This window comes from Neolamprologus brichardi, chromosome 5 (genome assembly GCF_056152115.1).
Source record: "Neolamprologus brichardi isolate AB-2024 chromosome 5, ASM5615211v1, whole genome shotgun sequence".
NCBI lineage: Eukaryota > Metazoa > Chordata > Actinopteri > Cichliformes > Cichlidae > Neolamprologus > Neolamprologus brichardi.
In genome coordinates, this window is record NC_142108.1 from 29,598,136 (window position 1) to 29,624,312 (window position 26,177).

At 39.4% G+C, this 26,177-nt stretch overlaps 1 protein-coding gene across 1 annotated transcript in view; it reads left to right on the plus strand.

Annotated features, from left to right (window-relative positions):
• snta1 (syntrophin, alpha 1) overlaps positions 1-24,896 on the plus strand; it is a 36,071-nt gene extending 11,175 nt beyond the window's left edge. The window contains exons 3-8 of the mRNA XM_006782763.3: positions 19,749-19,944; positions 20,218-20,407; positions 20,523-20,653; positions 21,040-21,236; positions 22,408-22,595; positions 22,957-24,896. Coding sequence (XP_006782826.1) covers positions 19,749-19,944; positions 20,218-20,407; positions 20,523-20,653; positions 21,040-21,236; positions 22,408-22,595; positions 22,957-23,049 — 995 coding nt within the window. The 3' untranslated portion in view covers positions 23,050-24,896. The remainder of the gene's footprint in view (positions 1-19,748; positions 19,945-20,217; positions 20,408-20,522; positions 20,654-21,039; positions 21,237-22,407; positions 22,596-22,956) is intronic.
• The last annotated feature ends 1,281 nt before the right edge of the window (positions 24,897-26,177 follow it).

Genomic DNA, 26,177 nt, shown 5'->3' on the forward strand with positions numbered 1-26,177 from the left:
AGGGTTTGACAAAAAGGACACAAACAAAGAAACTATAGTGCCACATAGAACACAAATTTCCACTATCACATAAACACACACACACAGATACACACACACACACACACAGAGAGGAAGGAAGGATAAATAGGCTGCAAAGGACAGGTCAGGACATTGAGGCAAGTGTGAATGTGAAGGGGTGGGTTGGGGGTGGGTACATGCTGTCCATGTATCCAAGGTATCCCAGGAGTCAAGTTTAAGTTTTTTTTATTGTACGGGAAAGAATGTAACACACCACAGTGAGAGCTACCATGATGAACAAGGTGGAAGGCTGCTTAGTATCTGTGCAGACATGAGCTGCAGTAGAAGGTTAAACTCAGAAAACAAGTACACAGGATTACGTTTATTTTGAGCTTTCGTAATCGTTTTTTATACCTCGTTTGGTAAAGTCTAATCATGCCTGCAACCCATGTCTGAAGTCCATCAGGACAGAGCCAGCAATGGCTCGGCCAAGTAAAGTGTCACAGTTAAGCCAAATAAACAGGCGATAAAGATAATTAATGGTCAGTATTACAAAACTGCCGAATTAGCTGGAGTTGCTCTCGACAGTCAACACTTTTTAGTGTAGTAGTAAAGATGGAGATTTATTAAAGAGGTGGAGTATCAATTTTGCAACTGAAGGAGAAGATAAAAGACAGATAGTTTTCATTTTAGAGTGATTTTACTGAAGGTTTGCGGTAGGCAATTCAATGCACGTTGTGTGTCATTAACAGTTGTTTGATGACAAAAACAGATGCCTGATATGGCTTTGATTGTTGCCACTAAGAGTTTATTTGGATTGACTGTGGGAGATGTTATCAGAATGACCGCATAACTGACATAGGTGGATTGCTCAAAGCTTTGAGTGTGTTATCCTTTGGCTCCTTCCTGCAGTTTGTCATGGAGTCCTTATCCTGAAAGATTAGAGCAGAGCTCCAATAGAAAGGAAGAAAGTGTACTTTATTGATCCCCATGGGAAAATTCCTCTCTACATTTAACCCATTCAGTCAGTGGGCAGCCATTGGGCGCCCGGGGAGCAGTGTGTAGGGACAGTACCTTGCTCAGGGGTACCTCTTCAGGGGAATCGAACCCCCGACCTTCCGATCATTGGGCCACCACTCTACCGACTGAGCTATCCCTGCCCAATAATACAGGTCTTCTGATGAAACAGTATAGAACTTTACTGTTCTTATTAACATTTGACGTTATCAAGATACTGAGAGTCAGTATTAAAACAATTTTGTATTTTCTTTTTTTTGTTTTATGTTTTTTGTCACAATGAAACGTCTGTGTGTCGTCATTCAGCAGCGTACATAGGAAGCTCTGCAACATCGCAACAACAGATTTTTTCATTTCTTGTTTCGTAACTTAACTCTGTTGTCACATCTGCGACATGCTATATGGATATATATGTCAAAATAAAGCAATGTATCGTGAGTGTTGGATTATGGTGGGTTCCTGAAAAAGTCCAAAGTTAAAATTTTGAGTTCCCATTCGGATTTTTTTTTGAGGAATTCCCCTTTCAACCCAGATTTTCCACTAAAAAATTGGAGCAGGCCGGCATACCCTGAGTTAGAAATGGCGGCACTGAACATAAACAGTAGTAAAACTGTAAACCTTTGATCTGTAATGCCACTGTAGTGTATTTTTGACTCAATAAATAAGCCATAAATAGATCATAGATCAGGCTGTGTCAATGAATGGAAAAAATAAGCACTGCTCTCCCTTGCTACGGCTGACAAAAAATTCAGTTTTTCCTGCCTTATTCTGGAACGTCGGTCACTTTCGTGTTCCGCAAAATCTCAGCAAAAATCATTCCGTCATTAACACATGCATGGGGCAAGATCAGTAATGTTTGGTGTTCTTTGACACATCCTACAGCTTTAGCACACACAGATTGCAGGTTTGTATGATAAAAATGTCTGCAATATTGCAGCTTTATTTAAATCCAGTGCTCTACCTGAGCTGCAATATTTATCCAGAGAATGGCTGTCTTACCCTGGAAGACCCCACACAGTCCCGGTAATTTCCAAAAGAGAATTTCCCTTTCCATCAAAAGCGTATCAAGTCTGCTTCAACTGCTGCTCATTGATCTGGATTGCCATGCTGTTTCTGGAGAGAAACACATGCATAACACCTATGCTTACACTGTACTACCTTTCTTGGCAGATTACTTGCTTGCTCATTGGGTGTGCTCCTTTCTGATGAGTGTGCGCTCTTCTTGGTAGAATGTGTTGGTCATTATTCAAATGAAATGCTTATGTATTTGTTTATAAATAAAGAATTCAGCTTCCACCTGCACATTTTTTTGTGTGTCTGCAACCTTACGCTACTTTGCTCCATTTAATACATTTGACCATAAAGCAGAGTGATGAGAGATGTGATCATTTCCTCATTTAAATAAGGAAAAACATAAATGGTCTTACAGCATACTTACAGTATGTCCTCAAAAGCATACAGATTCTCTTCAGGGGTCTTCAGTGTGTTGTGCTTATTTGGACAAAGGAGAAATATCTAAAGTAGCTAAGAAAAGAATTTTAAAAACTCTATACCAGAGTATAGAAAAAATATTACCTATACAAGATGCGCTTGTCTGTAGTCTTAAATTGCTGAAATGTTCAGTGTTTAAAGGTGCATATAAAAAGTACATTTTGGTCATGGTGTGATTCAAAGGTTTGTGCTTGTATTTGTGCTTAATGTCAACCTGAGGTTCAGCAGAGTTGGAGATGCTGTGTGTTTGTGTGATTATGTGTGCAGAGGGAGAATGAGGGATGCAATGAGACAAAGAGCTTAAGACACAGAGAATCACAGAGTTTCTTATGCCCATTTCTCAGGACACTTGCAGTTCTCTCTGTCCTGTCGTTTTCATTAGGGTAGCTGTTCTCTGGCCCAGTGCACGCATAGTCAGGGATTAAGTAGGCTTAGTTATGGAAGCTCTATAGTTGCAGTCTTTCCTTTGTCTAAAATTATTTTAGCAGGAAGGGTATATGTTTTGGACATGTCCTGTTAGTTGTATAAAGCATCCTAATGTCTGTTATCCCTGCTGGGCTGTTGGTTAGTTAGAATTACTTATTGACTTTGTTCCCATTTATTCCTGTTAGAGAAAAGTGTGTCAGTTTCAAAAGTGAGATGTGGTTAACACAAATTAGAATTGAAGAAGCTGCTTGGATGAGACGTGAAACGTCAGGTTAAAACAAATCTTAATTTCTTCTTCTCGTAGGCTGTTTAGAAAAAAAGTACAGCATTGCTAAACTTGATGACACGTACAAAACATTTACTTTACAAACCTTGTGATAAGTTACATGATTAGGTTTCTTAATTGCATATATTTTCTTAACCACTTACCCGATTCAGGGTTTCAAGGTGGCTTGCAGCCCAAGAACTTGCAAGTAAGGTTAAGTGGCAATTCTAAATTAGCTGGATGTGAGACTGACTCTCTTAAACAGACCTTTCTGTGGTGTTTTCTCTCTTGAGAATGCTGACAAAGCATCCTTCAGCCAAAACTTATCACAAACACAAATGAGCTTAACCAAAAATTAAAAACATAACAAAAAGAGGCACATAGAGTAGAAAGTCACAGATAAGGGAACAAAATTAAAAGGTACAAAGAGACATACATCTGAAATACGGAGAAAGCAAACACAAGCTGGTTGGCAGCTTCTGGAGACCACGTTCAGTTTGGGATACACAATCTGGGAAAGAACAACAACCTTGATTTCAAAAACATGATAAACAACATTGTTGAATCCTATTTCTTCTGTCCAACAAACATTTGGGTCAGCGAAAGCTTCATCAGCTCTTCTAGCTTATCGATCTTGGCCTTCAGGCTCAGACAGCAGCAGCCCGAAGTCTGAAAGGCATCAATGTTGGAAGTATTTTGGATTGGTGGCTTTATTTGCTCAGTAATCTCCTCCATTTAACACTGGAGGAGATACTAGATTATACTAATTTCTAATTATGTAATCTCCCACATTTGGTAACTTTTTGTTCCTTTAAATTCTTTGAAATATGTCAGTAAGATGCTTTGCCAAATAGGACATGTTCGGTCTGCGTAGGTTTAAAACATCTTTTATAGATGTTTTTTTGTGGCCTTGCCCCGACTCTTGGCTGTGTGATGTTTGAGTTGGCTTTGTCAACACACTGTGGATTGTCTGCCCACGGGGAGTGCAAGGAGAGTGCTGCAAACACACACAAACATAGACGCTCAAATTCCTGGGTGTCGCACATTTAGTCAACTCTGCAGATTTGTCCTGATTTAAACATCGTCATGGATGGCAGGCTATTGTGAACCATTTCCAGTATACTGAACAACGTTTGATGTGCATGTTTTTTCTGAACTGTAACTGCTAGCCAGCACCTTCTGTGCATTTCCCGTCAGTTGTTAATTTTTAGCCACACTGTGTAGCCAGTTGCACAGTGTGATGCTGTGTAAATGGCTACACATGTATCACATGTGCCAGGGATCGAGAGATAACTATCAGTGACGGCCTTGTGTTGAGTCATGTGTTGCTACGCTGTTCAGGCTGTGCCTTTCATGCAGGCTGTATTTTGAATTTGAATCATTATGTCTCTTAAGATGAAGACTCAGTGAGCACAGTGTGTGCACATTTGACTGTATTTAATAAATGTGGCTCCATCATCCCCCCAGACCTAAGGGTATTAATACTTCCTATGAAGCTGTCAGATTGTGAACATCCAATATGCACAAACGGGAATATGTTTCAGGAGTGCCTGAGGTGAGACTTGATTTGAAGAGGTTCATTTGTGTTTGTGATAAGTGTTGGCTGAAGGATGCTTTGTCAGCATTCTCAACTAGAGCTAACTCCAAACTTAATCTCTCCGATGTCTCGCTCTCGCACATTCACGCAACTCAGGCCTCTTTCTCTCTATGTATTTTCAAATTTATGATGGAGAGTTCCCTTACATTATATGGCGAGTTTGTATTCCCGGTTTGTGCAATATGTGTCAATTGAAGAAGTGTATCCATATAATAATTTTATTTAAACCTCACATGTTGAGTATTGTTGTTAATATTTGACCTTGCGGATTGTAAAAGGCGGAAGCAAGAGATGCACTGCAGAGGTGGAGGAAGTCCTGACAACAGATTAAAATCTTGAATGTACAAAAATACGTCTATATCCTTCTTAATTCGTTCGAAGAACTAAATATACATCATTCAAAGAGATAAGATCAAAATAGGACAGACTTCGAAGGGGAGTTCTGCGCGTGATCTACTAACAATGCGCTAATTTATGTACAGTACAAAGACGCAGTCATTTCATTTTAATAATAAGAAGCATTCTACCAAGAGCTGCGCAAATTAGCTGCTAAAAATAATCTGATGAGGGAATGTGAGGCATGTTCTAACAGAAATAATACATTGTAAGCCAAGGTTTCATGTATTTCTGCTTCTCCTTGAAAACAGTGAAATGAAAGAAAGCTGAAGGAGAATCAACATGTTTTTGATTTTAAAAAAAAAGCCAAAACGTTCTCTTAGAAATTGTTCAGGACAGCGAGCGAGGTCCTGGAATGTGAGAATCAGGCACAGCCTGGGATTTATCCAGAGCAGAGCTGCATTACAAAACCTGTTACAAACAGTTTCACAATATAACCCTGAAATCTCTGAGGCAATACCTGTGTGTCTTTACACAGAGATACCTGTGTGTCTGTGTGTAGCAAAACATTGTTTACAGTGTAATCTCAAGCTGTCCGTGTGTTAATGAATATACTCTGTGCCACATGTGGAACTGCATTCATCGTTGTTTGTTTTTCAGTCACATATTGTAGCATTCAGCTATTAACATGCTTACACGATGTCAGTAAAAGCTGTGTTTTAACAGACATATGAGACGTTTCCTGTTAACAGATCAATTTGGTTCATAACTGATCCAACACCAGAGAGAAATTAAAACAAAGTGCAAACCACTGTGCTCACTCCTCCCTCCCTCTGATGCTACACATTAAGTTAAGTTCATTTAAGCAGTTACCTTTTACCGGGTTTCATTGTCATTATAGCCCCACAACAGTCTTTCTGGAGTACTGTGCATATAAGCTCAAGATAAAACATTTCCTCTCGCTGAAATATGACTATTCAGTTTAACCCTTACAATACATTTCAGAGAAGTAATATGGGTCCTTAACATAGGCTTGTATTGTATGATTTGGCAACACTTCAGATCACACCATGCACACAGAAATCCCTGTGTGTTGCAAACAGTGTTTCATTTTATTTATTGAGTGAATGAAGGTTCTTATTCCATATCTGTGAATTTAAATGCACATATTTTTCTAATACTTGTTTATCAAATTAAAAATTAGTATAAGCATGCAATATATTGTGTATTTGGCTCAATGATAAACATCCAATATATGATTGGTTCTTGTACTAGCATTCACAATAACATTGTGTATTTTTGACTAGAGTCTTTCCTTCTGCAATTTCCTGCCTGTATGGAAATCAATAAATGCCACAACTGGTGCTTTACAAACAGCAGGGCCACAACTGATCAAACTGAGAGCATTTATACGGCACGCTACGTAGAAGATCTTTTGTTGACCTTTAACTGGGTTCCTGTTAAAGAGTATGCAATAGCCACTCTAGCTCTTTTGTAAGTAGTCACTTCTTTAGCTACAAAATGAAGAGCTCAGTCGCTTTAAGAAGAATGATGAGGACCAGACTGAGTTACATTTTGCTTTGAGGGCTAAAATCATATTTCATATCTACAAATCAAGCTCTTCAAGGACATGTGTGAATATAGCCGCTCAAAGGGAGATACATACCATATAGTCTTTTTAAGCAAGGCCAGCAGAGATATATATTCTTGCTCTATCTTACTGTAGTGATTTAAGTAGGCTTAGGCGAGTGATTTATGGAACATAATGACTGTGGAGAGTAAAGTTTTAAGCTTCTCATTGGGACACAGCATGCTGCTGGCTAAAATTATTCATTCCTTGTCTGAAAAAGTTTCTGTACAAGTTGAGATTCTGTTACTGAAGCAACATATGTCTTAGCCCTCTTATCTATTCACACATGATATCATCTGTAAATAGACTTATTTACAGATTATATCATGTGTAGCACTTTCACATGAATTTGCACTCACACTTGATTCTTTTCCCTTTCGCTGATCCACAGATTGACCTGTGTGTTTTTTTTAGTACATGCTAGAAAGGTAGCGAGGGAGGCAGGTGAGATTTTCTTAATTAACACGTCCGACTGCAAATTCTCAGGTGGTCGTGGCTGAGCTGTGGCAGTCCAGTCAGCAAAGCGATCGTCTGTAGTTCTGTGTTTTAGGCAGTGTTGGGGAGTAACGGAATACATGTACCGCCGTTACGTATTTAAAATACAAAATATGAGTAACTGTATTCCGTTACAGTTACCGTTTAAAAAGGTGGTATTTAGAATACAGTTACTTTGTTGAAATAAATGGATTACACGGCGGTACTTTCCTGTTTCATATTGTCGCGGGTCAGGACTGTTTGGGTTTTGTTTGACAGCTACGTTCTGTTGTTCCAGGCGGCAGCGTTACGGTTGCCATGGTTACAGGTTGACGCTCTCTCTCTGCGTGTTTCCTGGGTGAGAGAGGCCTTTTTGTTGTTGTTGTGCTAAGCTAATAGGCAGAATGCTACAGGTATAGCTCTAAAGAATGTAGCCTCATAGGCAGTGTAGTCCGTGCTGCAGGAAGAATGGACTGTCATACACGTTATGTGTCTGTGAGCGAGGGCGGGAGAAAAAGGAAAAGTATGAGCTGTCATCGAGCAAAAACGGGAGCTGGAAGCATGTAAATATAATAATAACCACTGCAGCCAAGAAGAGAGCCTGACGAGCCCAGTTGTAAGTAAGCTATTAAGACTCGACTGTACACCGTGTTCGTGTTTTCCTCCAAAAACAATAAGTTCCGTTGGAGCAGCCTTTCAACGCCTCTCTCTGTCTCTCGCTAGCAAAGTTGACCCAGACAACAAAGTAAAGCTAATTTTCGGCTACGAGCCGACACAGAACCCCACGTATTAGCCAGAGGTCCCTTTACTACGGTTCGGAGCCGCGGACCTTCAGTAACAGTAATAAATCACAGCAATAGTACATTCACGTAGTTGTAAACAGCATGATAATATATTAAGTAATCCAAAGTATTCAGAATACGTTACTCTCATTGAGTAACGTAACGGAATACGCTACAGAATACATTTTGGGGCATGTATTCTGTATTCTGTAATGGAATACATTTTAAAAGTAACCTTCCCAACACTGGTTTTAGGTAATGTATTCATCTGGTGGGTGGCAGCAGATGCAGGATGGTCCTGTTGTTTGGAATGATCAGTTTTGTTCCTTCATCTGGAACTTGTGTCCCTAAAACTACTTCTCTCCTAACTGGAGAATAATTTATGGTTCTATATTAATCCTAGTCTTATTAACTCAACTTTTCTTCTTTTTTTATTACAAATTTAAAGGAATATATGCACATTAATCTATTTGTGCAAGGGAATCAATATGCAAAATTAGTGCAAAAAGTAATTATTATTATTATTATTATTATTATTATTATTATTATTATATACAAAATGTTTATCTCTATCAATTTCATGATGAGGCATGGTGGTTAGCACTGTTGCCACACAGCAAGAAGGCCCTGAGTTCATCATTCTGGGGTCTTTCTGTGTGGAGTTTGCATGTTCTCCCTGTGTTTGCGTGGGTTTCCTCCGGGTACTCCGGCTTCCTCCCACCATCCAAAGACATGCAGCTTGTGGGGATAGGTTAATTGGATAATCCAAATTGCCATTAGGTGTAAATGTGCGAGTGAGCACGAATGGTTGTCTGTCCCTATGTGTTAGCCCTGCGACAGACTGGCGACCTGTCCAGGGTGTACCCCGCCTCTCGCCCATGACAGCTGGGATAGGCTCCAGCGCCCCCCTTCGACCCTGAAAAGGATAAGCAGAAGCGAATGGATGGATGGAATTTCATGATTTCACTTTTTTTCCCAAATGTGCGTCCTGCTGATTAAGATTTCTGATAATTCCAGTTCTCTTTCTAAGGGGTACAACTGACAGCATATGTGGGCAACCTTTGTTCAATGCAGACTACTTTCATAAAAAAAATAAATTATTAAACTTAACAGTATTGCAGTAAATTGCAGGATTCTCTCACTGAAACAACTGAAAGTAAAGTGCTGTGGTAGTGGAAAGAACTACAAATAATTAACCGAAAGCGAGTTGCTGTACACCCACGAGAAAACTGAAAATTGGCTGATTTCGGTCCCTGGTTTGTTGATTGGTGCATCTTAACTCAAAGCAAATCTTTGGAATTGAAGCTATAATCACCCAAATAGTGTCAGAGCTAAGTGTGTTTTCTATGAATGTATATAGTTTGTAACACTGATGTGTTCTTAAGGTCTGTATTCAGCAAACAGACTGGTTTCTTATGCCAGTATAATTATTACTGTGATCATGATTCCTTTCCTTTTAACCTGGCTAATACACAGCTGTTAGATCTTTATAGGACACGAGAAGGTGGGTTTGCTGTTGATGATGTATTTGACACTTTCTGAAGAATAAATTCCACCTATCTAGTCCCCCAAATCTTTAAATGCTTACGTGGCACATGCATTAAATATGATAATGTTACGTCACAATAACTTTTCTTTCGTCCTGCTTCTGTTCTTAGTTGTTATGTATTGTAAAAGTGACAAAGAATTTTAGTACAGAAATATAAATGCTAATTCAGCATCACTAAGATGACTCCGCTAAGACTGCTTCATGAAATGCAAATAAATATAAACGACCCTTCTCAGTGCTGCAAACTTGCTGCCACTGTCCATTATTATATTACTCTCTTGCAGCGAGTGTTAGAAATGGCTGAGGAGTCTAACAGACTGGGTGCGATCAGACATCAGTAGTAGTGTAGTTCTGTGGTAATGTGTGGTGTTATGTGGATTGTTCTAAATCTCTGTGAGTAACCCTGCCATGAAACCTCTAACGCTGTGGACACAAAGCTTGGGTCCTTTTTCCTTCAGAGCTGCTGGCCCGTAAGGCCATTGTGCTTACACTCAGCAAGGGAATGGATTAACCAGTTAAATAACATAGCTTTATTAAATCACGAATCTCCAACAGGCCCTTTCTCCCTCGGTGCCATCAAGTTTACTTAACAAGCCCTCTCTGAACCCTCTGCCCCGATTCTAGGCCCCTGTTAAATTGGTGGCCCGCTCTTTGTGTTAGTCTCTTACTTCACTACAGGTTTAAATTCCACTGAACTGTCTCACAGCATCGTGCCCCATTGCCATGCTGGGGATGGAGTGGGAGGTATTTACGTTTATTATTCACAATAAATGTGTTTTCGTAATCGTTGGAAGCTAAAATTGCCCATTTGAGGTGGAAAAATAGTTTGTGTGTACTTTATAAATTGATGAGTCTTTATGCCTTTTAGGCAGCAATCATAAGCAAAAGAAAAGTGAACATTTGCCACCAAGCATCCCTTCTACGCTGTTCTTGTGTTCTGCCAGATCAGTTCACGGTTCCTTCACTTTCACTTTGTCGAATTAGGATAATTAACTCTCCTGACACACTATGCAAAGTAATCAAATCTCTTTGGCAGCATGTGAATTTATTTAAAAGTTTCACTGTGTTCTGCTCTCTCTCTCTCCCTCTCGCTCTCTCTCACTCACTTATGTCATACCTAACACCTCCCAAGGTTGGCATGTATCCATGATTTTAATGAAATGGGCTATAGGAATGACAGACCGATCTAAATCATATAGACCCGGGTAATTGACCAGAAGGAGATGCACATTAATCAGTGATAGAATAGGGACACATACAGTAAAGCTGGCATTTAACAGCCCACAAAATTAGGGATCAATAAGAAAAGGCACTGACGAGAGTGTTTTTCCTCTTCCTCGTATGTGTACCATATGCCTCAAAATGTTCACAAACCCCACTTGTTTTGGCATATCGAAGCCTAATCCTGATCATTAACTTTTTTTGACTGATTTTGATTAGTAATGAGTATTTATTTTAAAGGAGTTCCTATTGTGCTCACTTCCAGCATGTTCTTGTACTCTGCAATTGCATAATTTGCAGTTGTCTTAAAGCATTCCCTTGTGAAACTAGACATTTTAGCTCCTGTCTTTTTTAGCCTCCCTGTCCCTGTAGACCAGGGGTCCCCAATCCCAGTCCACGAGGCCCGGTGTCCCTGCAGGTTTTAGATGTGTCCTTGATCCATCACAGCTGATTTACATGGATAAATTACCTTCTCAACATGTCTTCAGTTCTCCAGAGGCCTGGTAATGAACTAATCATGTGATTCAGGTGTGTTGACCCAGGGTGAGATCTAAAACCTGCAGGGACACCGGCCCTCGTGGACTGGGATTGGGGACCCCTGCTGTAGACCATCCATCCATCTCCTTCCACTTATTCAGTTCTGTGTTGTGGTTAAATTCAAAAACAACAAAACAAACCTATAAATCTATTAAAAAACAAAGTTTCACATACCAAGCATGAACATCATCATTGATGTATTTTATAGATTAAGCCTTTATTTACAAGCACAGAACAATGTTTGTGTGTAAAATGTCAACCAAGCTTCAATACGTCTACTGAAAGTTTGAAAGAAATATATGTATATAAATATTATGTAACATATCTGACTTTTAACCATACCTGTGTTCTATGGTGAAATTAGTCACAAGCCATTCAGCCTGATTATCAATAGTGGTCAATCAATCACTTGTTCTGTCTCTGCAGCATTGCCCTTTATCGATTGAGCAGTCGTGACTGTTTAGCATTGCACGATCTGATATCCTCATGTTTGTGTTGTTCCCAGATCATCATACTAAAGGTTGTTCCAGGATCAACATTGCAAGTGACCAATCAGAATGTTGTGATGTCATACTTTTGCGACTTCGGGAAAAAACGGCGTAAAACAAAAAACTGTACTTAAGCTGCGAGAAACCGCCTTTGTCCGCCGATCAACGGACCCTAACCCTAACCCTTTAATAAACACTAAGCAGAATTGATATTGTCCTTGCAACATTGGAATTTCATAAATGCACGAATGGGTTGGTGCGCAAAAGAATAACGTCACAATAATGTGATTGGTCACTTGCAATGTTGAACCTGGAACAACATTTTCATGATGATCTGGGAACAACACCAACACGACGATATCAGATCATCCGTTTAGTATTAGTCCAGCCCAGAATCTTGCTGTTTACAAGTTTAAGAGAAGCGCTGAAAAAAAACCCAAACGTGTTTTCTTTTCCACTGGGAAATAAAAGCAAACTTCACACATGAAAAGGTGATGTTTGAACACAGAATGAAACCATTACACAGTGACAGAACATGAAATAGACCGAAATGAGCTCATAATGTATCAGTAACATTTTCCTTTTTGCAGTCTTGAGTTTTTGCAAAATCTTTCATTTGTTTGATGTTCACTTTCATCGTCTCTTGAATAGTCCACATCTTACATTTTGCGAAACATGAACTCCACATTTTTGTATGTCTAATTTATTATTGCAAACCTGTTTTTTTCTTCTTCTTTTTTTTTTTGTTTTGCCTCAATTGACCTCTATGTACTGAACATGTTTCACTTCTTTTATACAGTAATTTATGACGTTGTTTTCACCCATAACATTGTTCCCCTGAGGTGTAACATTGGGACATTCTTTGCTTGACATAGTTTACAGAGGCAACAACATGCTTCTGAGGTCACTAACTCCCCAGTCACATTCCAGCTGCTCCCACAGTAACCAGTGGCAAGCGGACGAAGGGCTGGTATTTAGCTTTAGTGCATTGTTTGGTCCAGTTTCAGTGCCAAGTCTGGAAACATGTCAGCTCATGCCTAACTTCTTAAGCTGCTGGCCTCCTGATATGCTCCTCCTGGGTATGGATGGCTTCAGACACGGATTAGCAGTGATGGGTTAATGATATATGTGATGGTTTCTGTGTACATTAGGTAATGAGCACAATAATGAGGTCTGGCTGTGTAGAGTTCGAACAAGTTAAACTGTTATTTGGCAGTTTGTAATGTCCAAGTTACGGTTAAGCAAACTGCTGGAACTCAGCTGACTGAAAGTGTCTGGCTAGGAGTTGTTAGGTTCAATGTAAAAGTGACGAGTTTACCATGAAAAGCTTAGTGGCAGATCCTGCAGAAGAAGCAAAGAACCTCCTCACATGCGCACACTTACACCCACACATAACTCTCTCTCACACAGACACGCACACACTACAAAAGTAGTTTCACTGGCTGCCAGATAAGCTAAAGTAATAACAGTGCCATCTCAGCTAATTTTAGCCCTGTATTGAATGAGCCGCCACTGGTATTCATGGCAACATTTCTGGCTGAGCTAAGCTGTATATTCGCTCTCCCTGTATTGCCTGTCTCGCTCGTTCATATTCTCTTTTCTTGCTCCCAATCTTCATTTTTCCTGCTGCCTCTCTCTTTTCTATGTTATTCGTTCCATTTTACACCCCTTTCGGTTCTCCATCTTTCTTATCGTCTCACCTCTCTTTTTAATACGGCACTATGTTTAAAAGCTATCACATCGAGATTGTTATTTGGGGAGATTATAAAAGCCTCTTTACAGGAGTAAACATCTCTATAGTTGCTGCTTTCTCCCAACCTATTCTGCTCTGCAGTTTGTGCAGCACTAGAGACATTATCTCAGCCTTACATAATAAAGAGTAATGCCCACCAAGAATAGAAATATGTTTATGTGCTAGATATTAGCACCTCTAGCCACGACTATGTTCGCTCTCCTTATATTCTCTTAAAGTGTTTATGAAGAATCTGTTGTTATTGAAATTGTGCTTTTTGTGTAACTGAGGCCTTCTTATTAGACAGATGTCACTGAAGTGTCATTTGGCTGCACTATACTGACATCCACAGACCATGTAGTCCATGTAAAGCAGTATTAGATATGTGCTCTGAGTTTGTCACACGATAGAAATGGGCGCTATCAACCACAATGCCAAATTGGAATTAAAAAAGCCAGTAAGTATATAAAATCAGGGTTGAAAAACTTTAGCAGCTTTCTTAGCGCGGAAATGTTTTCTGTTGTTGTGGTCGCTTATTGACAGCTCACATTTCACATCAGTTCAAATGGGCTGCTGAAGCAGGCAAACACTCTTTTAACCAGTTTACATTAGTTTGGGAGGAAATTACTACCCGCTCTGTATATGGAATATTTTTGTCACTTGGTGGTTCTTTGATTTTGTAATAAGTTTGAAACCCTCCTTAAAAGCTACGCACTTATGAGGCTCGGAGATTCAGTAATTATGTTACATTGCAAGGCAATATAAAATTCTGCTGAAAAATACTAAGTATAGGCAATTTGTACATTTATTAATCTCTGAAGTCAGAATGCTTTGCTGACTTTAGAGAAGTAGGTGTTTGGATGAAGTCTGGAGAGCTAAGATAGGAGAAATGATGGGATAATAAAACACAGGATGCTAAAAACAGACGGGAATAGCTATGAGAGATTTTAAGGTAAAATAGGAAGTGAAAAAACACTGGTTGTAACCAACCTGAAAACCAAAAAATGTTGTGTGAGTTCCATAAAATGCATTTGCTGAAGTAGCCGGTTGATCTACTGAGATTTTCTTACACAACTATCTCTAAAGTTTACAAAGAATGGCACTATTAAGTATTAAAAACTCGCTACTACATGCGTACCCAGGTGCAAGTGTGTGAAAATGTTTTTGTCTGAGTCACAAATGTGTATTCAAGGAAACTCTCCATGCAGACTGCTGAGAGAAAATTTGTACTCCGAATACTCTCAATCCAGAGTGAGAAACAAGAATTCTTCTTAATAAATCTTTTAAGATTTTTGCAGCAAATCTTTAACAAAATTTCAAAGGAATTGACTTCATCTCTGTAGAGAGAGAAAAGGGAAACATCGCAGACAGGTTTTAGATCCAAGACATTACTATTGATCCACACTACTTTTGAAAAGTATGGAAAATTAGTTTGCAAACGAAGAGGTGCAGAGAGAATTATTCAGAATTTTGCTGGAGCATCTTAAGACTTCTTCACACATGCACTGTAATCCCTAAATGCTCATAGCAGCACGTCTGAAAAAGAACCGTAGTCATGTTTTACATAAATGTTGCTCATGCAGTTTTCTTGCTTCATACTATGTGACAGTTTGACAATATTCTGCACACTACTCACGTCTGGATACTTGCAGTTACTTTAAAAGCATACAGTTGTAGCAATGTAGCAATTTTCCATAAGAGTGAAAATGTGTAAACATTCCCTAAATTGGCAAATGAAATGTGCACTGTTAGAGAGTTGATGTTTGGAAGCTAAATAAGTGGAAGGCTGTGTGTATCTGGCAGGATCTCTATTTTGGGAAAAGTAAAAGCCTCCTCTCTCGTTCCTGCTGTCCTGTGCTATGACTCTTCTGCTTGCCCTCTGGCTACATGCCTCTTGTACAGAGCACTTCACACTTCCCATGTGAAACCAAAGCTTTGCCTTAAACCTACTGCTTTGCCACGTCCTCTGGGCTATTTTTACTCCAGCAGTGGCTACTGCTGTTAAAGCCATACACAGCCTTTTGGACTGCAGCAGAGGACTCCATCTGTGGTGGTGTGTCTAGGTATTTGAGCATGGGTGTGTGAGTGGCGTTTAAAAAGATATCTGTACAGAATAAGATACAGTAACAATTTCATAACACTTAATTATATCCACCAAAAATTATGGGCACCCCCATAGCCTTGGGTTTAAGATGCTGACCATGAGCCACAGCTTCTTTCTTCAAATTTAAACTGGGAGCTTCCCCCTCAGTTAGATGTACCTCTGACACTGACACTGGCTATTGGGAGACAAATCTGTCTTCAACTTACGGGACAGCATAGGCTACGTTCACACTGCAGGCGAAAGCGCATCAAATCCGATTTTTTTGACCCTATGCGACCCATATCCGATCATGGTCTGACAATGTGAACGGCACAAATCCGATATTTTCAAATCCGATCTGGGTCACTTTCGTATGTGGTACTGAATCCGATACATATCCGATGTTTCAGAAAGCGACTGCTGTGTGAACGGTCATGTCGCATTAAATCCGTCTTTTACGTCACTGACACAAGACAGACGCCAATTATCAGCGCCCGAGAAGACATCCCGAACGCTTCCTGGCCATCCGGTGAAACTGCTGGGAAGACAACGTTGGAGAAACGTGAACATTTTATTTGTACTGTATAATCTGCAGATTCTGACAGAAATCTGCAACTATCCTTTGAAGCACCGCTCCTCTAAAACTGCAATAAGGATAATTATTAGGTTATCTACATTATTATGTAAATAACAAAATAACTTAAAGCAAAAATTGGGAAACGTGAAGTCTGAAGTCTTTATATTAAGGGCCATCAGTCAAACAATATTGTTTGCTCTGGGTCTAAACAGAACGCGTTGTGTGTGACGTCTTCGTTTGCGCATGCGGGCCGCTTTGAGCGTTCACGCTATAGCGCGTTTGCTGTCGCATTTTATTTGTAGTGTGAACGAGCAGACACAAAAAAAATCAGATTTAAATATAAAAATCGGAATTGAGCATTAAGACCTGCAGTGTGAACGTAGCCATAAATACGTTTTTAGCACACTTCTGAACATGGGTGGATAGATGGATGGATGTGTGTTTTTGCACTTCTTAACCTCCTGTTGTATTAATGTGAAAGCCCTGACACTATTGTGTCAGTCATGCACCATACAGAACTGGAAGTCCTTATGACGAAGCACCTAGGGCCGTGTTTTTCTAACTTCTTAGGCATTTGCAAGAAAGAACTCCGCAACATATGGTGTCAGAATTGTGATGGCTTGTCGGAAGAAGAAAACTGGCCTTCCAGTGCAATGAACAGAACTGCATTCCCAGCACATATGGTTAGATGAATGCTAATCAGCTTTCAACACTGTGAAAGCCTACCTGTTTTCTTCCCCTGTCCCCAAGAGTCCAGACTTCAGTAGAAGTAGTACAGGTTGACACATCTGTAGTCAACCTTGGAGCGCTCCTCGCCCGGGGAGACGTCTCTCTTTCGAACAATGTTGCATCAATAAACCTTTAATAGATTTTCAAGTTTTATGCGCTGCATAAGCTTCCCCGTCTAACTCGAGTCTCTGTTTTTCTTGATCCCTGAGAATATCTTTGTTATTTACAAGGATTTCCTGTGCCTTTACATCTATCAGTTGACAGGGTTTCTTAGCTAGACTTTGATCAGTAGTTTACCATTGTGTTTCTTGCTGTGCTTTACTCTTTCCTCAAACATTGTGGTTTGGAAAGTCAACCATATGACCCGTAACAGAGTGCTTCACAATCAGTTTAGCCAGTCCTAACTGTTAATGGGTCGGGGTTACTGATCTATATATATCAAAAGCCATATTCATCAAAGTAAGCTGTTGGATACTTGAATCCTCGGTCACACTGATAGTTCGGTGATATCATCATGTTTCATGATGTTTCACCTCCATGTGGTCCTTCAAACCACAAAAAGATAGTCATCTTGAAAACACACAAAGACACAGATGTATATTCACACCAGTGTGTCATGGTGCACTTATAGACTCTTCCATTCTTCCACTCTTTCAAATTATTTTTACTGTTGTTATTATTGTTGTTAGAGAGGGTAGAGAGGGTAGAGCAGTGGACAACTCTCTGGGTAATTCCTAGAATCCAAAGACTTCTGTTGCTAAAAAGCTGGCTGCAGGTGTGAATGTGAGGTTACTTGTAAATGGTTTTCTGTGTATATGTGTCGGCCCTGTGATGACGACCTGTCCAGAGTACATCTCACCTTAAATAGGCTCTGGTCCTTCATGACCCTACGTCCACACGTACACGGGTATTTTTGAAAACGGAGATTTTCCGTTTTCGTTTTAAAAAATAATCCCGTCCACAAAGGCAGAAATGAAGGACAACGCTGCTAGGAACATGCCAAAGCAACAGGTGGCAATATATTCTTAACCGTGCAGAAATGTTGGCCAATCAGAAGTCTAGAAGCCTCGGTGGGAAAAAGTAAACAAGGATGGGGCATAGAAGCAGAACCGGGTCATATGTGTGGAGGGACAGTAACTGTGTGTGTATATGTAAGCATTTAAACACTGCAGAGAGTACAATTAACAGTAACAGTATTGTAGAAATTCATTTCACCGAAACAATAACGTGGCGCACAGTGTGACGTCAAAAAATGCGCACACCTTTGACGCTGCGTTTTCTAGTGATGTGCGATACCACTGATTTCCTTTCCGATCCGATACCAAGTAAAATTCAGGGTGGTATCGACGATACTGATCCGATACCGATACTTTGTACAAAAGCGCATTTCAGTTATTGTATCTCAAATGATAGCGTCATAATGATTACAGGACATCGGATTACTTGTTCTTATCGCTTAATAATGCACAGTTATCATATAGAAATAAGAAAACTGAAGTTGTGCGCTATTTGAACACGTTGCCTGCCTGCAGCACTAAAGGACTCCGTGAGAGACGTCTGTCTCGCCCTAGCAGCACCTGTCCCTGTCCACTCCTCCTCTTCAGTTCGCCTCAACATAAGCTCGTCATATTCTGTGATATGATTTACTCTGAAGTCCTTGATGAGGTTAGTAGTGTTGCCACAACACCTCACTTTCTTGCCACATGTATTGCGAACGACGTCTCAACCGTTTGTGGAAGTAAAATACGTCTGCACATGACTCCATTTACGCTCAGCCATTGTTGCGAGTGCGCACACCAAGGGGCTGGACACATTTATAGGACATACTTCGCACATGACTATGACAGGCGGAAGACTAAGTAGTTCCTTCCAATGTAGACAATCCAAATGATATAGTTTATTTCCTCTCTGTTCCTGTTAATGATAACCTACAAATTTACCCTAAATTACTAAAATATCAATATTTTAATATGAGTATCGATTCTAGAACATAAATGACTGGTATCGGAGGAATCGATATTTCAGTATCGATCCGCACATCACTAGCGTTTTCTCCGTTTTTCTCATCCACACATAAATGCAAGTTTTCAAAAATATCCACCCTGGCCAGAGTTTTTTAAAAATCTCAGTTTTCAGTGACCAAAAACGCCGTTTACGTGTGGAGGAAAGGTGCAAACACATTAAAAAAATCTGCGTTTTCAAACATACCCGGGTACGTGTGGACGTAGCCTGAGATGGATGGAATGTATATTTTGTTTTCTGTTTTTCATCTTTATTTTCTGTTGCGTTTTTGTAAATAGTCCCACATTTTGGACCTTAGCAAGCTAATAAATACATTACTTTTTCAAGTGCACCTAGGTTTTTCCAGGGCTTAACAAGCTTTTGAGGAAATAACAGGTAAACTGATATTGGCACTAAGAATGCCACTGTTGACGCCGTAACGGTCAGTACTGATAATCCTTGTGCTGGAGCACCAGAATGACATGTGACACACGAGTGAGATATGAGTGTCAGATTACATCTTCTCTATGGCACCAGTGGCTGCTAAAGACATGCCAGAATCAACTACCTACAACAGAAATGCAACATAAACATCATAGGCTCTGTATGGGAGAACTTTTGTGACATAGAGCTCTTTGTACTGTGCGTTGATTTCTGCACCACTTTGAAGCAGTTCTTAAGTGTTACAGCTTTCAACTCATCTCCAAACCTGGAGGCTTCATTTTTACATTTTTTTCTCTCTTTCTCTCCTCTGTCCTCTTTTACTTCTTCTGCCTTTTCTCTTATCTCCCACACCCACCCACTCTGCTTCAGTGAAGTACATCAAGGAGATGTCTGCCTTCTTTAAAAGCTCTGGGTCCCCTGGAGCAGGTCTCCCGTGGGATTCTCCCCCTTCCACACCTCAAAGGGGCACTGAGCTCACCCCTGCTGAGGTGAAGGAGCCCCGGAGCATCCCGCTGAAGATGTGCCAGGTGTCACGAAAACAGTGCCCTCCAGACACAGAAAACAGGTATTACATGTTAAAGCTTCAGCGATTTATGTAATATTTCATACAGTTTATGCATTTGGATAAAAAAAATCTGACACATGAAAATGACATGGCTTTGTAAAAGGGACTTCTTCGTGTGTCTTTTTCTCTTTGTTAAAATCTGAAACTTCCTCTTCAGCCTTAAGCTTTAGTCACTTTGCCATGTCTTTTTAATTCCTCTAACAGCTTTTTCCCCCACCAGTTTTATGTTTTTCTTCTGGCATCATTCACTTTTTCTGTCATCTCATTTGCCAGGTATTTTGAGGTGATTTCATCCAACAAAAAGAACTCTGTGTTCCTGAGGGCAAAAGACCCCGCCATGGCCCAATCCTGGTACAATGCCATCCAGGCTGGTGCTGCCAGCCTTTTACCACGAGTGAAGGAGGAGATGAGGAGCATGCAGCCTGGCATGGAAGTCAAACATCTTGGCTGGATTACAGAGCAGGTATGGAAGAATGCTTTGGTATAAGATAAATAGTCCATAAATGGCTGTGCACGTGTGTGTGTCTCTATGTTACACCTTGTCACAACTTTTAATTCAGAAATTTCAACGTGCGCAGGTATCTCAGGGTCCAGAGAAACCCGTACTGGCTGTGCTGACTGACAAGGACCTGCTCTTGTATCCCTCGTGTCCTGAAAGCAAAGAGAGCCTCAACAATCCGACAAAGAGCCACCCGCTCATCACCACCAGGTTTCCACCCTTACAGCACACGCTACATAACATGACACTTGTGCTTTCGCTCTCTTTCTTATATCAACGCATTCACATAACGTTGGAGTTTCAGAAGCCCCACCCTGTTCGGGTCAGGCCTTCCTCCGGCTTGATTTAGCCCAGAGAACACATGCTCACTCTTTCCATAGCTGGACTGTTGGACGTTTTGCCAAATAACATCATATTCATGTGGAAACAGAACCTATGAGTCATGGGTTTTTCCTCTCCTCTGTAGCCCTGTAGCAGTTTGTCTGCAACACCATTTGCTCTTATGGCCACATTATTTTCTATAAGTCTTCATTATCATCTTTCTCATACACTTTTTTTTCTCACTCTTTCACCTACCCCACTCCCTCCTTTCTCAGACTGGTCCACTCTGGTCCAGGAAAAAGCTCTCCAGTCTTGGATTCTGAGCTGTCATTTGGCCTACGTTCAGGCACAAAGCAAGGCGTGGAGACACATGTTTTTAGGGTGGATTCTGCTAAGGAGCTGTCGACCTGGACTCATCTGCTGGTGGAGGGTTGCCACAATGCTGCTGAGCTTACCAAGGAGGTCACCACGGGTACAGAGATAGAAAAGATTCTTCAGTTTTTGGTTCATTTACAGTTCTTTTACGAATAAATCTGAAATTCAGATGTATTAAGAGAAAAGCCCACTACATGTTAAATACCAAATGGTGATGTCAGTTCTATACGAGAGTACACATGAATTATGTAATTCAGTTAGCAGCGTCTGTATGCTGTAAGTTGTTAACCTGAACTAAACAACATTTTAAGAAGAATTTACCTGTAATGGCAGGAAACATTTCCGTATCCGAACCGATTTTCAGGAATAAATAAGGTTTCGTTAGAGGTAGAAGCTAAAGAGGAATAAAGATGGACCCCCCCCCCTTCTGAAAGTCAAAATACTATCCAACTAGCAGTACAACATGACTTTTTTTCAGGGACTGATTCAGACATTTGAATCATGTCTATAAATATACCTCAAATCTATTTCAACCAAACATTTCCTGCTTGGGCTTAAGACTTGGTTCTGTTCAACAGACACACACAAACACTCCCGTTTAAAACAGAGGCTCGTCTCACAAAGCAGGATTAGTGCGATTTATTGTTCTTTACACAGTGATCTGCACGCCGTACCCCTTTGTAGATCGTCCCTAATCTTTGCACAATTCTTCTGGTTTCATTTTAATAAAAGATTTGGGTTTTTAGAAACCAAACTTTCTTGCAATGGATTTTTATAAGGAGCTTGAGGGAAGACAAAGCATTTTGTCGTATGTATTGTAGTATATAAAGTCTTAGCTCTTTGCTTACATCTAGACTGAGTAAAACCCCCTACAGCTTTACAGCTGGATTTACTGCTCACAGTAGTCCTACTTTCTGAGACCAGTGCCATGCGGTGTGAAACCTTGCTGTGTAGTAAAGGTTTCACATTGCCCTCTGCTGGTGGAATAAAATGATGCAAAAACGTTCCAGTATAAACTAAAAATGGTTCTTTTAATTCCAATATGTGAAACTAATTCAAACTTTCTTTTACTAATATAAAATTTGGAACAATTTTGTTTTCTTACAGCAAAAAATACTTAAACTGCATCTCTGTCTTTTCAGCGTCACATTTAGTAAAGTGCATTCTGTAGCCCTGTATCAATACTGAATGATACTACTAATGAAATCACAAATAAATCATTACTTGACCTTTACGCCACATAAGCACTGTTTTTTCTGCTTTGGCAGTTTGCAGTTGGAATGGGAAAGAGTGCATGCTGGGAGTTCACATCGATGACGGTTTCACACTGTTCACCGAAGAGATGGGCGTCAGGAAGAATATTCTCCTCCAGCAGCCTTTTGAGCGCCTCAGAATGTCCTCAGACGACGGCGTTCGGATGATGTTCCTTGATTTTGGAGGTCCTGAGGCTGAGATAGTAAGTTTTCCCCTGTTTTCTGTTCAATTTTTTACTTGAAGTGAAATATGTGACATTTCAGGGCAATAATGCATCAGTAAAATCATTAGCACCATTACTCTGAGTGGTGAGTGCTCACTTGTTAGACTTGTTAGACTAAATTTGATTTCTACCTAAGCTTGTGTGTTAGCCATTGCCTTGACATTTAAGAAAAAAACATTACATGCTCCCTCTCAGACAGTTACAAATCAGATTTCACTCTTTAAGTTATTCAGATAATTCCGATTCAGATGAGTTGACCTGCTTGTTATGCATTTATAGAAATGTTTTAATTTTAACATTTAATCATGTTTCTTTTTTACATATCTTTATCTTCTTACAGCAACTGGACCTGCATTGTTGCCCTAAGACCTTAGTCTTCATAATCCACTCTTTCCTGTCTGCTAAGGTCAAGCGACTTGGTCTCTTGGCATGATAAAGGCCAACTCTCCGGAACGTCACAATAGGAATATTCAATAAAGTTTATGGTACAGCCTGGGAACTCTGAAACTCCAGACGATGGGAGGCTTGGGAATAATGCTGACAAGCCTTCCTAAGCCTCTAAAAATCATCTTTGGTCAGGCATCTCCTGATCCTTCTATGGAATGAACTGCAGCAATGCAACGATGGTTGTTTGTTGAACTTGTATTTGTAAGGTAAAACGTTGGTGCAAGTCAGTAGCCACTTAAGGGAGCTTGCATCTGTCAAATCTGTCACAGTATGTCATGACACTTTGTGATGACAAACGAGTACGACTGCCTGTATCTTAATGTTTCTAAGCTTAAAGCCCCAGACGTTCGTTTTTTGTCATCACATTGTTTATCTTTATTTCATAAGTCAAGATGGGCCTTTGTCTTGAGAATCTTTTCATCTTTCAATCTTTGCTTTATGTGCTGTGAACAAAATCATTTTGTTGTGAATAACAAAAGTTATTTTATAAAAGTCCTGATTGATGTTGGACAAACATTTTCATAAAGGCAGCTCGAATGGAGTGACAGGATGTCACGGCTGATCGCTACATAATCAATAGTCTGTACTGAACAATGTACAGAATGGAGCTATTATGATATGCTGTTCATGTGGATTCTTGCCAATACCCTGACATTTTTCATACGTTTTAAGACGACCTCCAAAAGAAAAGTAAAATAGATTTTTCAGTCTAGCTGAAATACAACTTTCATTTCACCTTTTTCTACAAAAAGTAAAACCATATATTTAAAAATGCTATTTTTCTGCGTTTAAACTAAAAAAAATTCATACCAAATACAAACCTGCAGTGCTTAACAATTTTATTAGACCATCACCTGATGTAAGGTTTATGCTGCAGCTTCCCTGAATTAACAGTTTTGATATTTACCAAAATCGTGTTTTATGTTTCTGTAATGGTTAATCCACCAATAAGTTCTCTAATCCAAATATTTATAATGCTACAATATCATATGTGTTATTCATGAATTTTCAAAGTTACTGTTCATAAAAAAGTTGAAAAAGTGCAAAACTCATTATTTTTGACTAACATGCCAAATCACAGTTATTATTATTATTTCTCAACAGAAAAAAAAACATCTTAGTGGTTGAACGTTATGCTTGATAAACTTCTAATTTCTGAGATTTAAGCAGATTTAGGTATTTGGTTTGTTTCTTGACTAATAATTAGCAATATAACTTTTAAACACATTTTTGACAGATATTTGTGTTTTCTTGTTTTTATGACAGGTCGTGTAATAAATTTGCTAAGCGGTGTATCTTAAGTATCAATGGCCTTAATCAGTCTTGGCCTTTTTTGTCAGTAACATAAACAATCTAATAAAAAATTTTTCCTGTGTTTCACAGCACTGACAAAGGTTTTCATTATCATTTATAGATGACATACAGCCAGCTTAACTATACTTCTCTATGGATATGGAGTTTAACGCTTACTTCATGATTTAATGTCTTTGTTAAGTACTGTATTCTTAATACAGAGGGAAAGTGCAGGCTTGGAAAGTTTTCAATGTTTTTGTATTTTTTTGTTTAAGAACCTAAGAAAGTATATGGAAATGTTATGTTGGTCACTTTTGTGTTGTTATCTGTGCTGACTGGACATCTGCAATTTGGGGCCTTCTTTCTTCTTTGAACACTAAACAGACTTCTATTAACATATATATACATGTATATATATGTACACAACTAAAATTGTTTGCTTTCAAGAATAAAATGTATTGTATATTCTTATTTAAACAAATGTGTGCCTTGCAGGGTTGTTTGTATATAAACATGTAATAAACTTTAACTTTTATTGTTTACCTTGCTTGTGCTTGATTATTATACTATTACTACTATTATAATTCTCTAAAAACAAAAGAAATATTATCTACATTTATTATGTAAACTTGGTTAAAGCTGTACTAATTATCCATACATTAATAAATACATAAATCCATCAATTAGAGCACACAGTTCTTTAGACTGGCCGGGGACCAAATAGCACACCACTGACTCAAAATTAGCAGAAGCAAATCCTAGCAAACAGCCTCTGTGGTCTGCCCACTAAAGATGTATATCACCATAGGTAAGTTTAACCCATAGACTTTGAGATAAGCATTTTCTCGGTTGCAAAAAAACCCCAAACTGGCACAACAAGCGGTGAATCTGATGGTGGAACCTAATATGCTCATTGGCTAAGCACTTTCAACAGTCAACAGTCAGAGAGCATACCACAGAGATAATGCTTCATTTGGAAACATGGTATGAGCAAGACTTACAAAATAGACTTAATTTTTTATTTAGTATTATCTGGGATCATAAACGCATCAGAAAGGATGTTAATGGGCTTTTTTACAGAGCTTAAAACAGAAGCAGTTTTCCCATAGAAGTCATTTTGTTGCCATCGACAGGCCGTCAGATAAAATGCTCATTTGAAGTTTGTTTGGTTACTGTTTTTTGTGTAAGCTGATTTTTTTGGAGTGTAAACATGTTTCATTAACGTGTAAAGACATGTAATTAGCACGTCACTTTAAAATTGAAGTATGGGCTCTATCTGGCATGTTCGAGCAAGTGCAGTTGAGGATACTTTAATGTGAATTTCATTTTTCAGCTTATGACAAATTCTTAACTCTTTTCAGCCTTTCCAGGACAACATTTGTTTTAGGTAATACCACTATTTTTTTTTTTTTATTGTATTCAAATTTGCAGACAGGACTATTGACAGAAGCTTAGCAAGTAAAGCAAATCAAAAAGCATATAAAATGTGGCTTTATATGCTTTTTGGAGAAGAGGACAACGCAGAGGAAACCGAGCTAAAGTGCTGTAAATACTGGCCTCATGTCCATCAAATATCCAGCAGCTTGACTCTTAATGGCTTGGCTGGATGTGTAAATAAGTTAGTTGATAGCCAAAGCAACCATGTGAGGTTAATGTGTCTACATTGTGACCCACATCATCTCTCTAAATCCCTCTTAAGCCAGACTCCTTTTAGTCAGCTCCAAATCGCTTGATATATTCAGCTGCGTGTTTTATATCTCATGGTCTTTAACGAGCCGTTCCACCGAGCAGATTCAGACAGCGGATCTAGCCCTGTGCTGT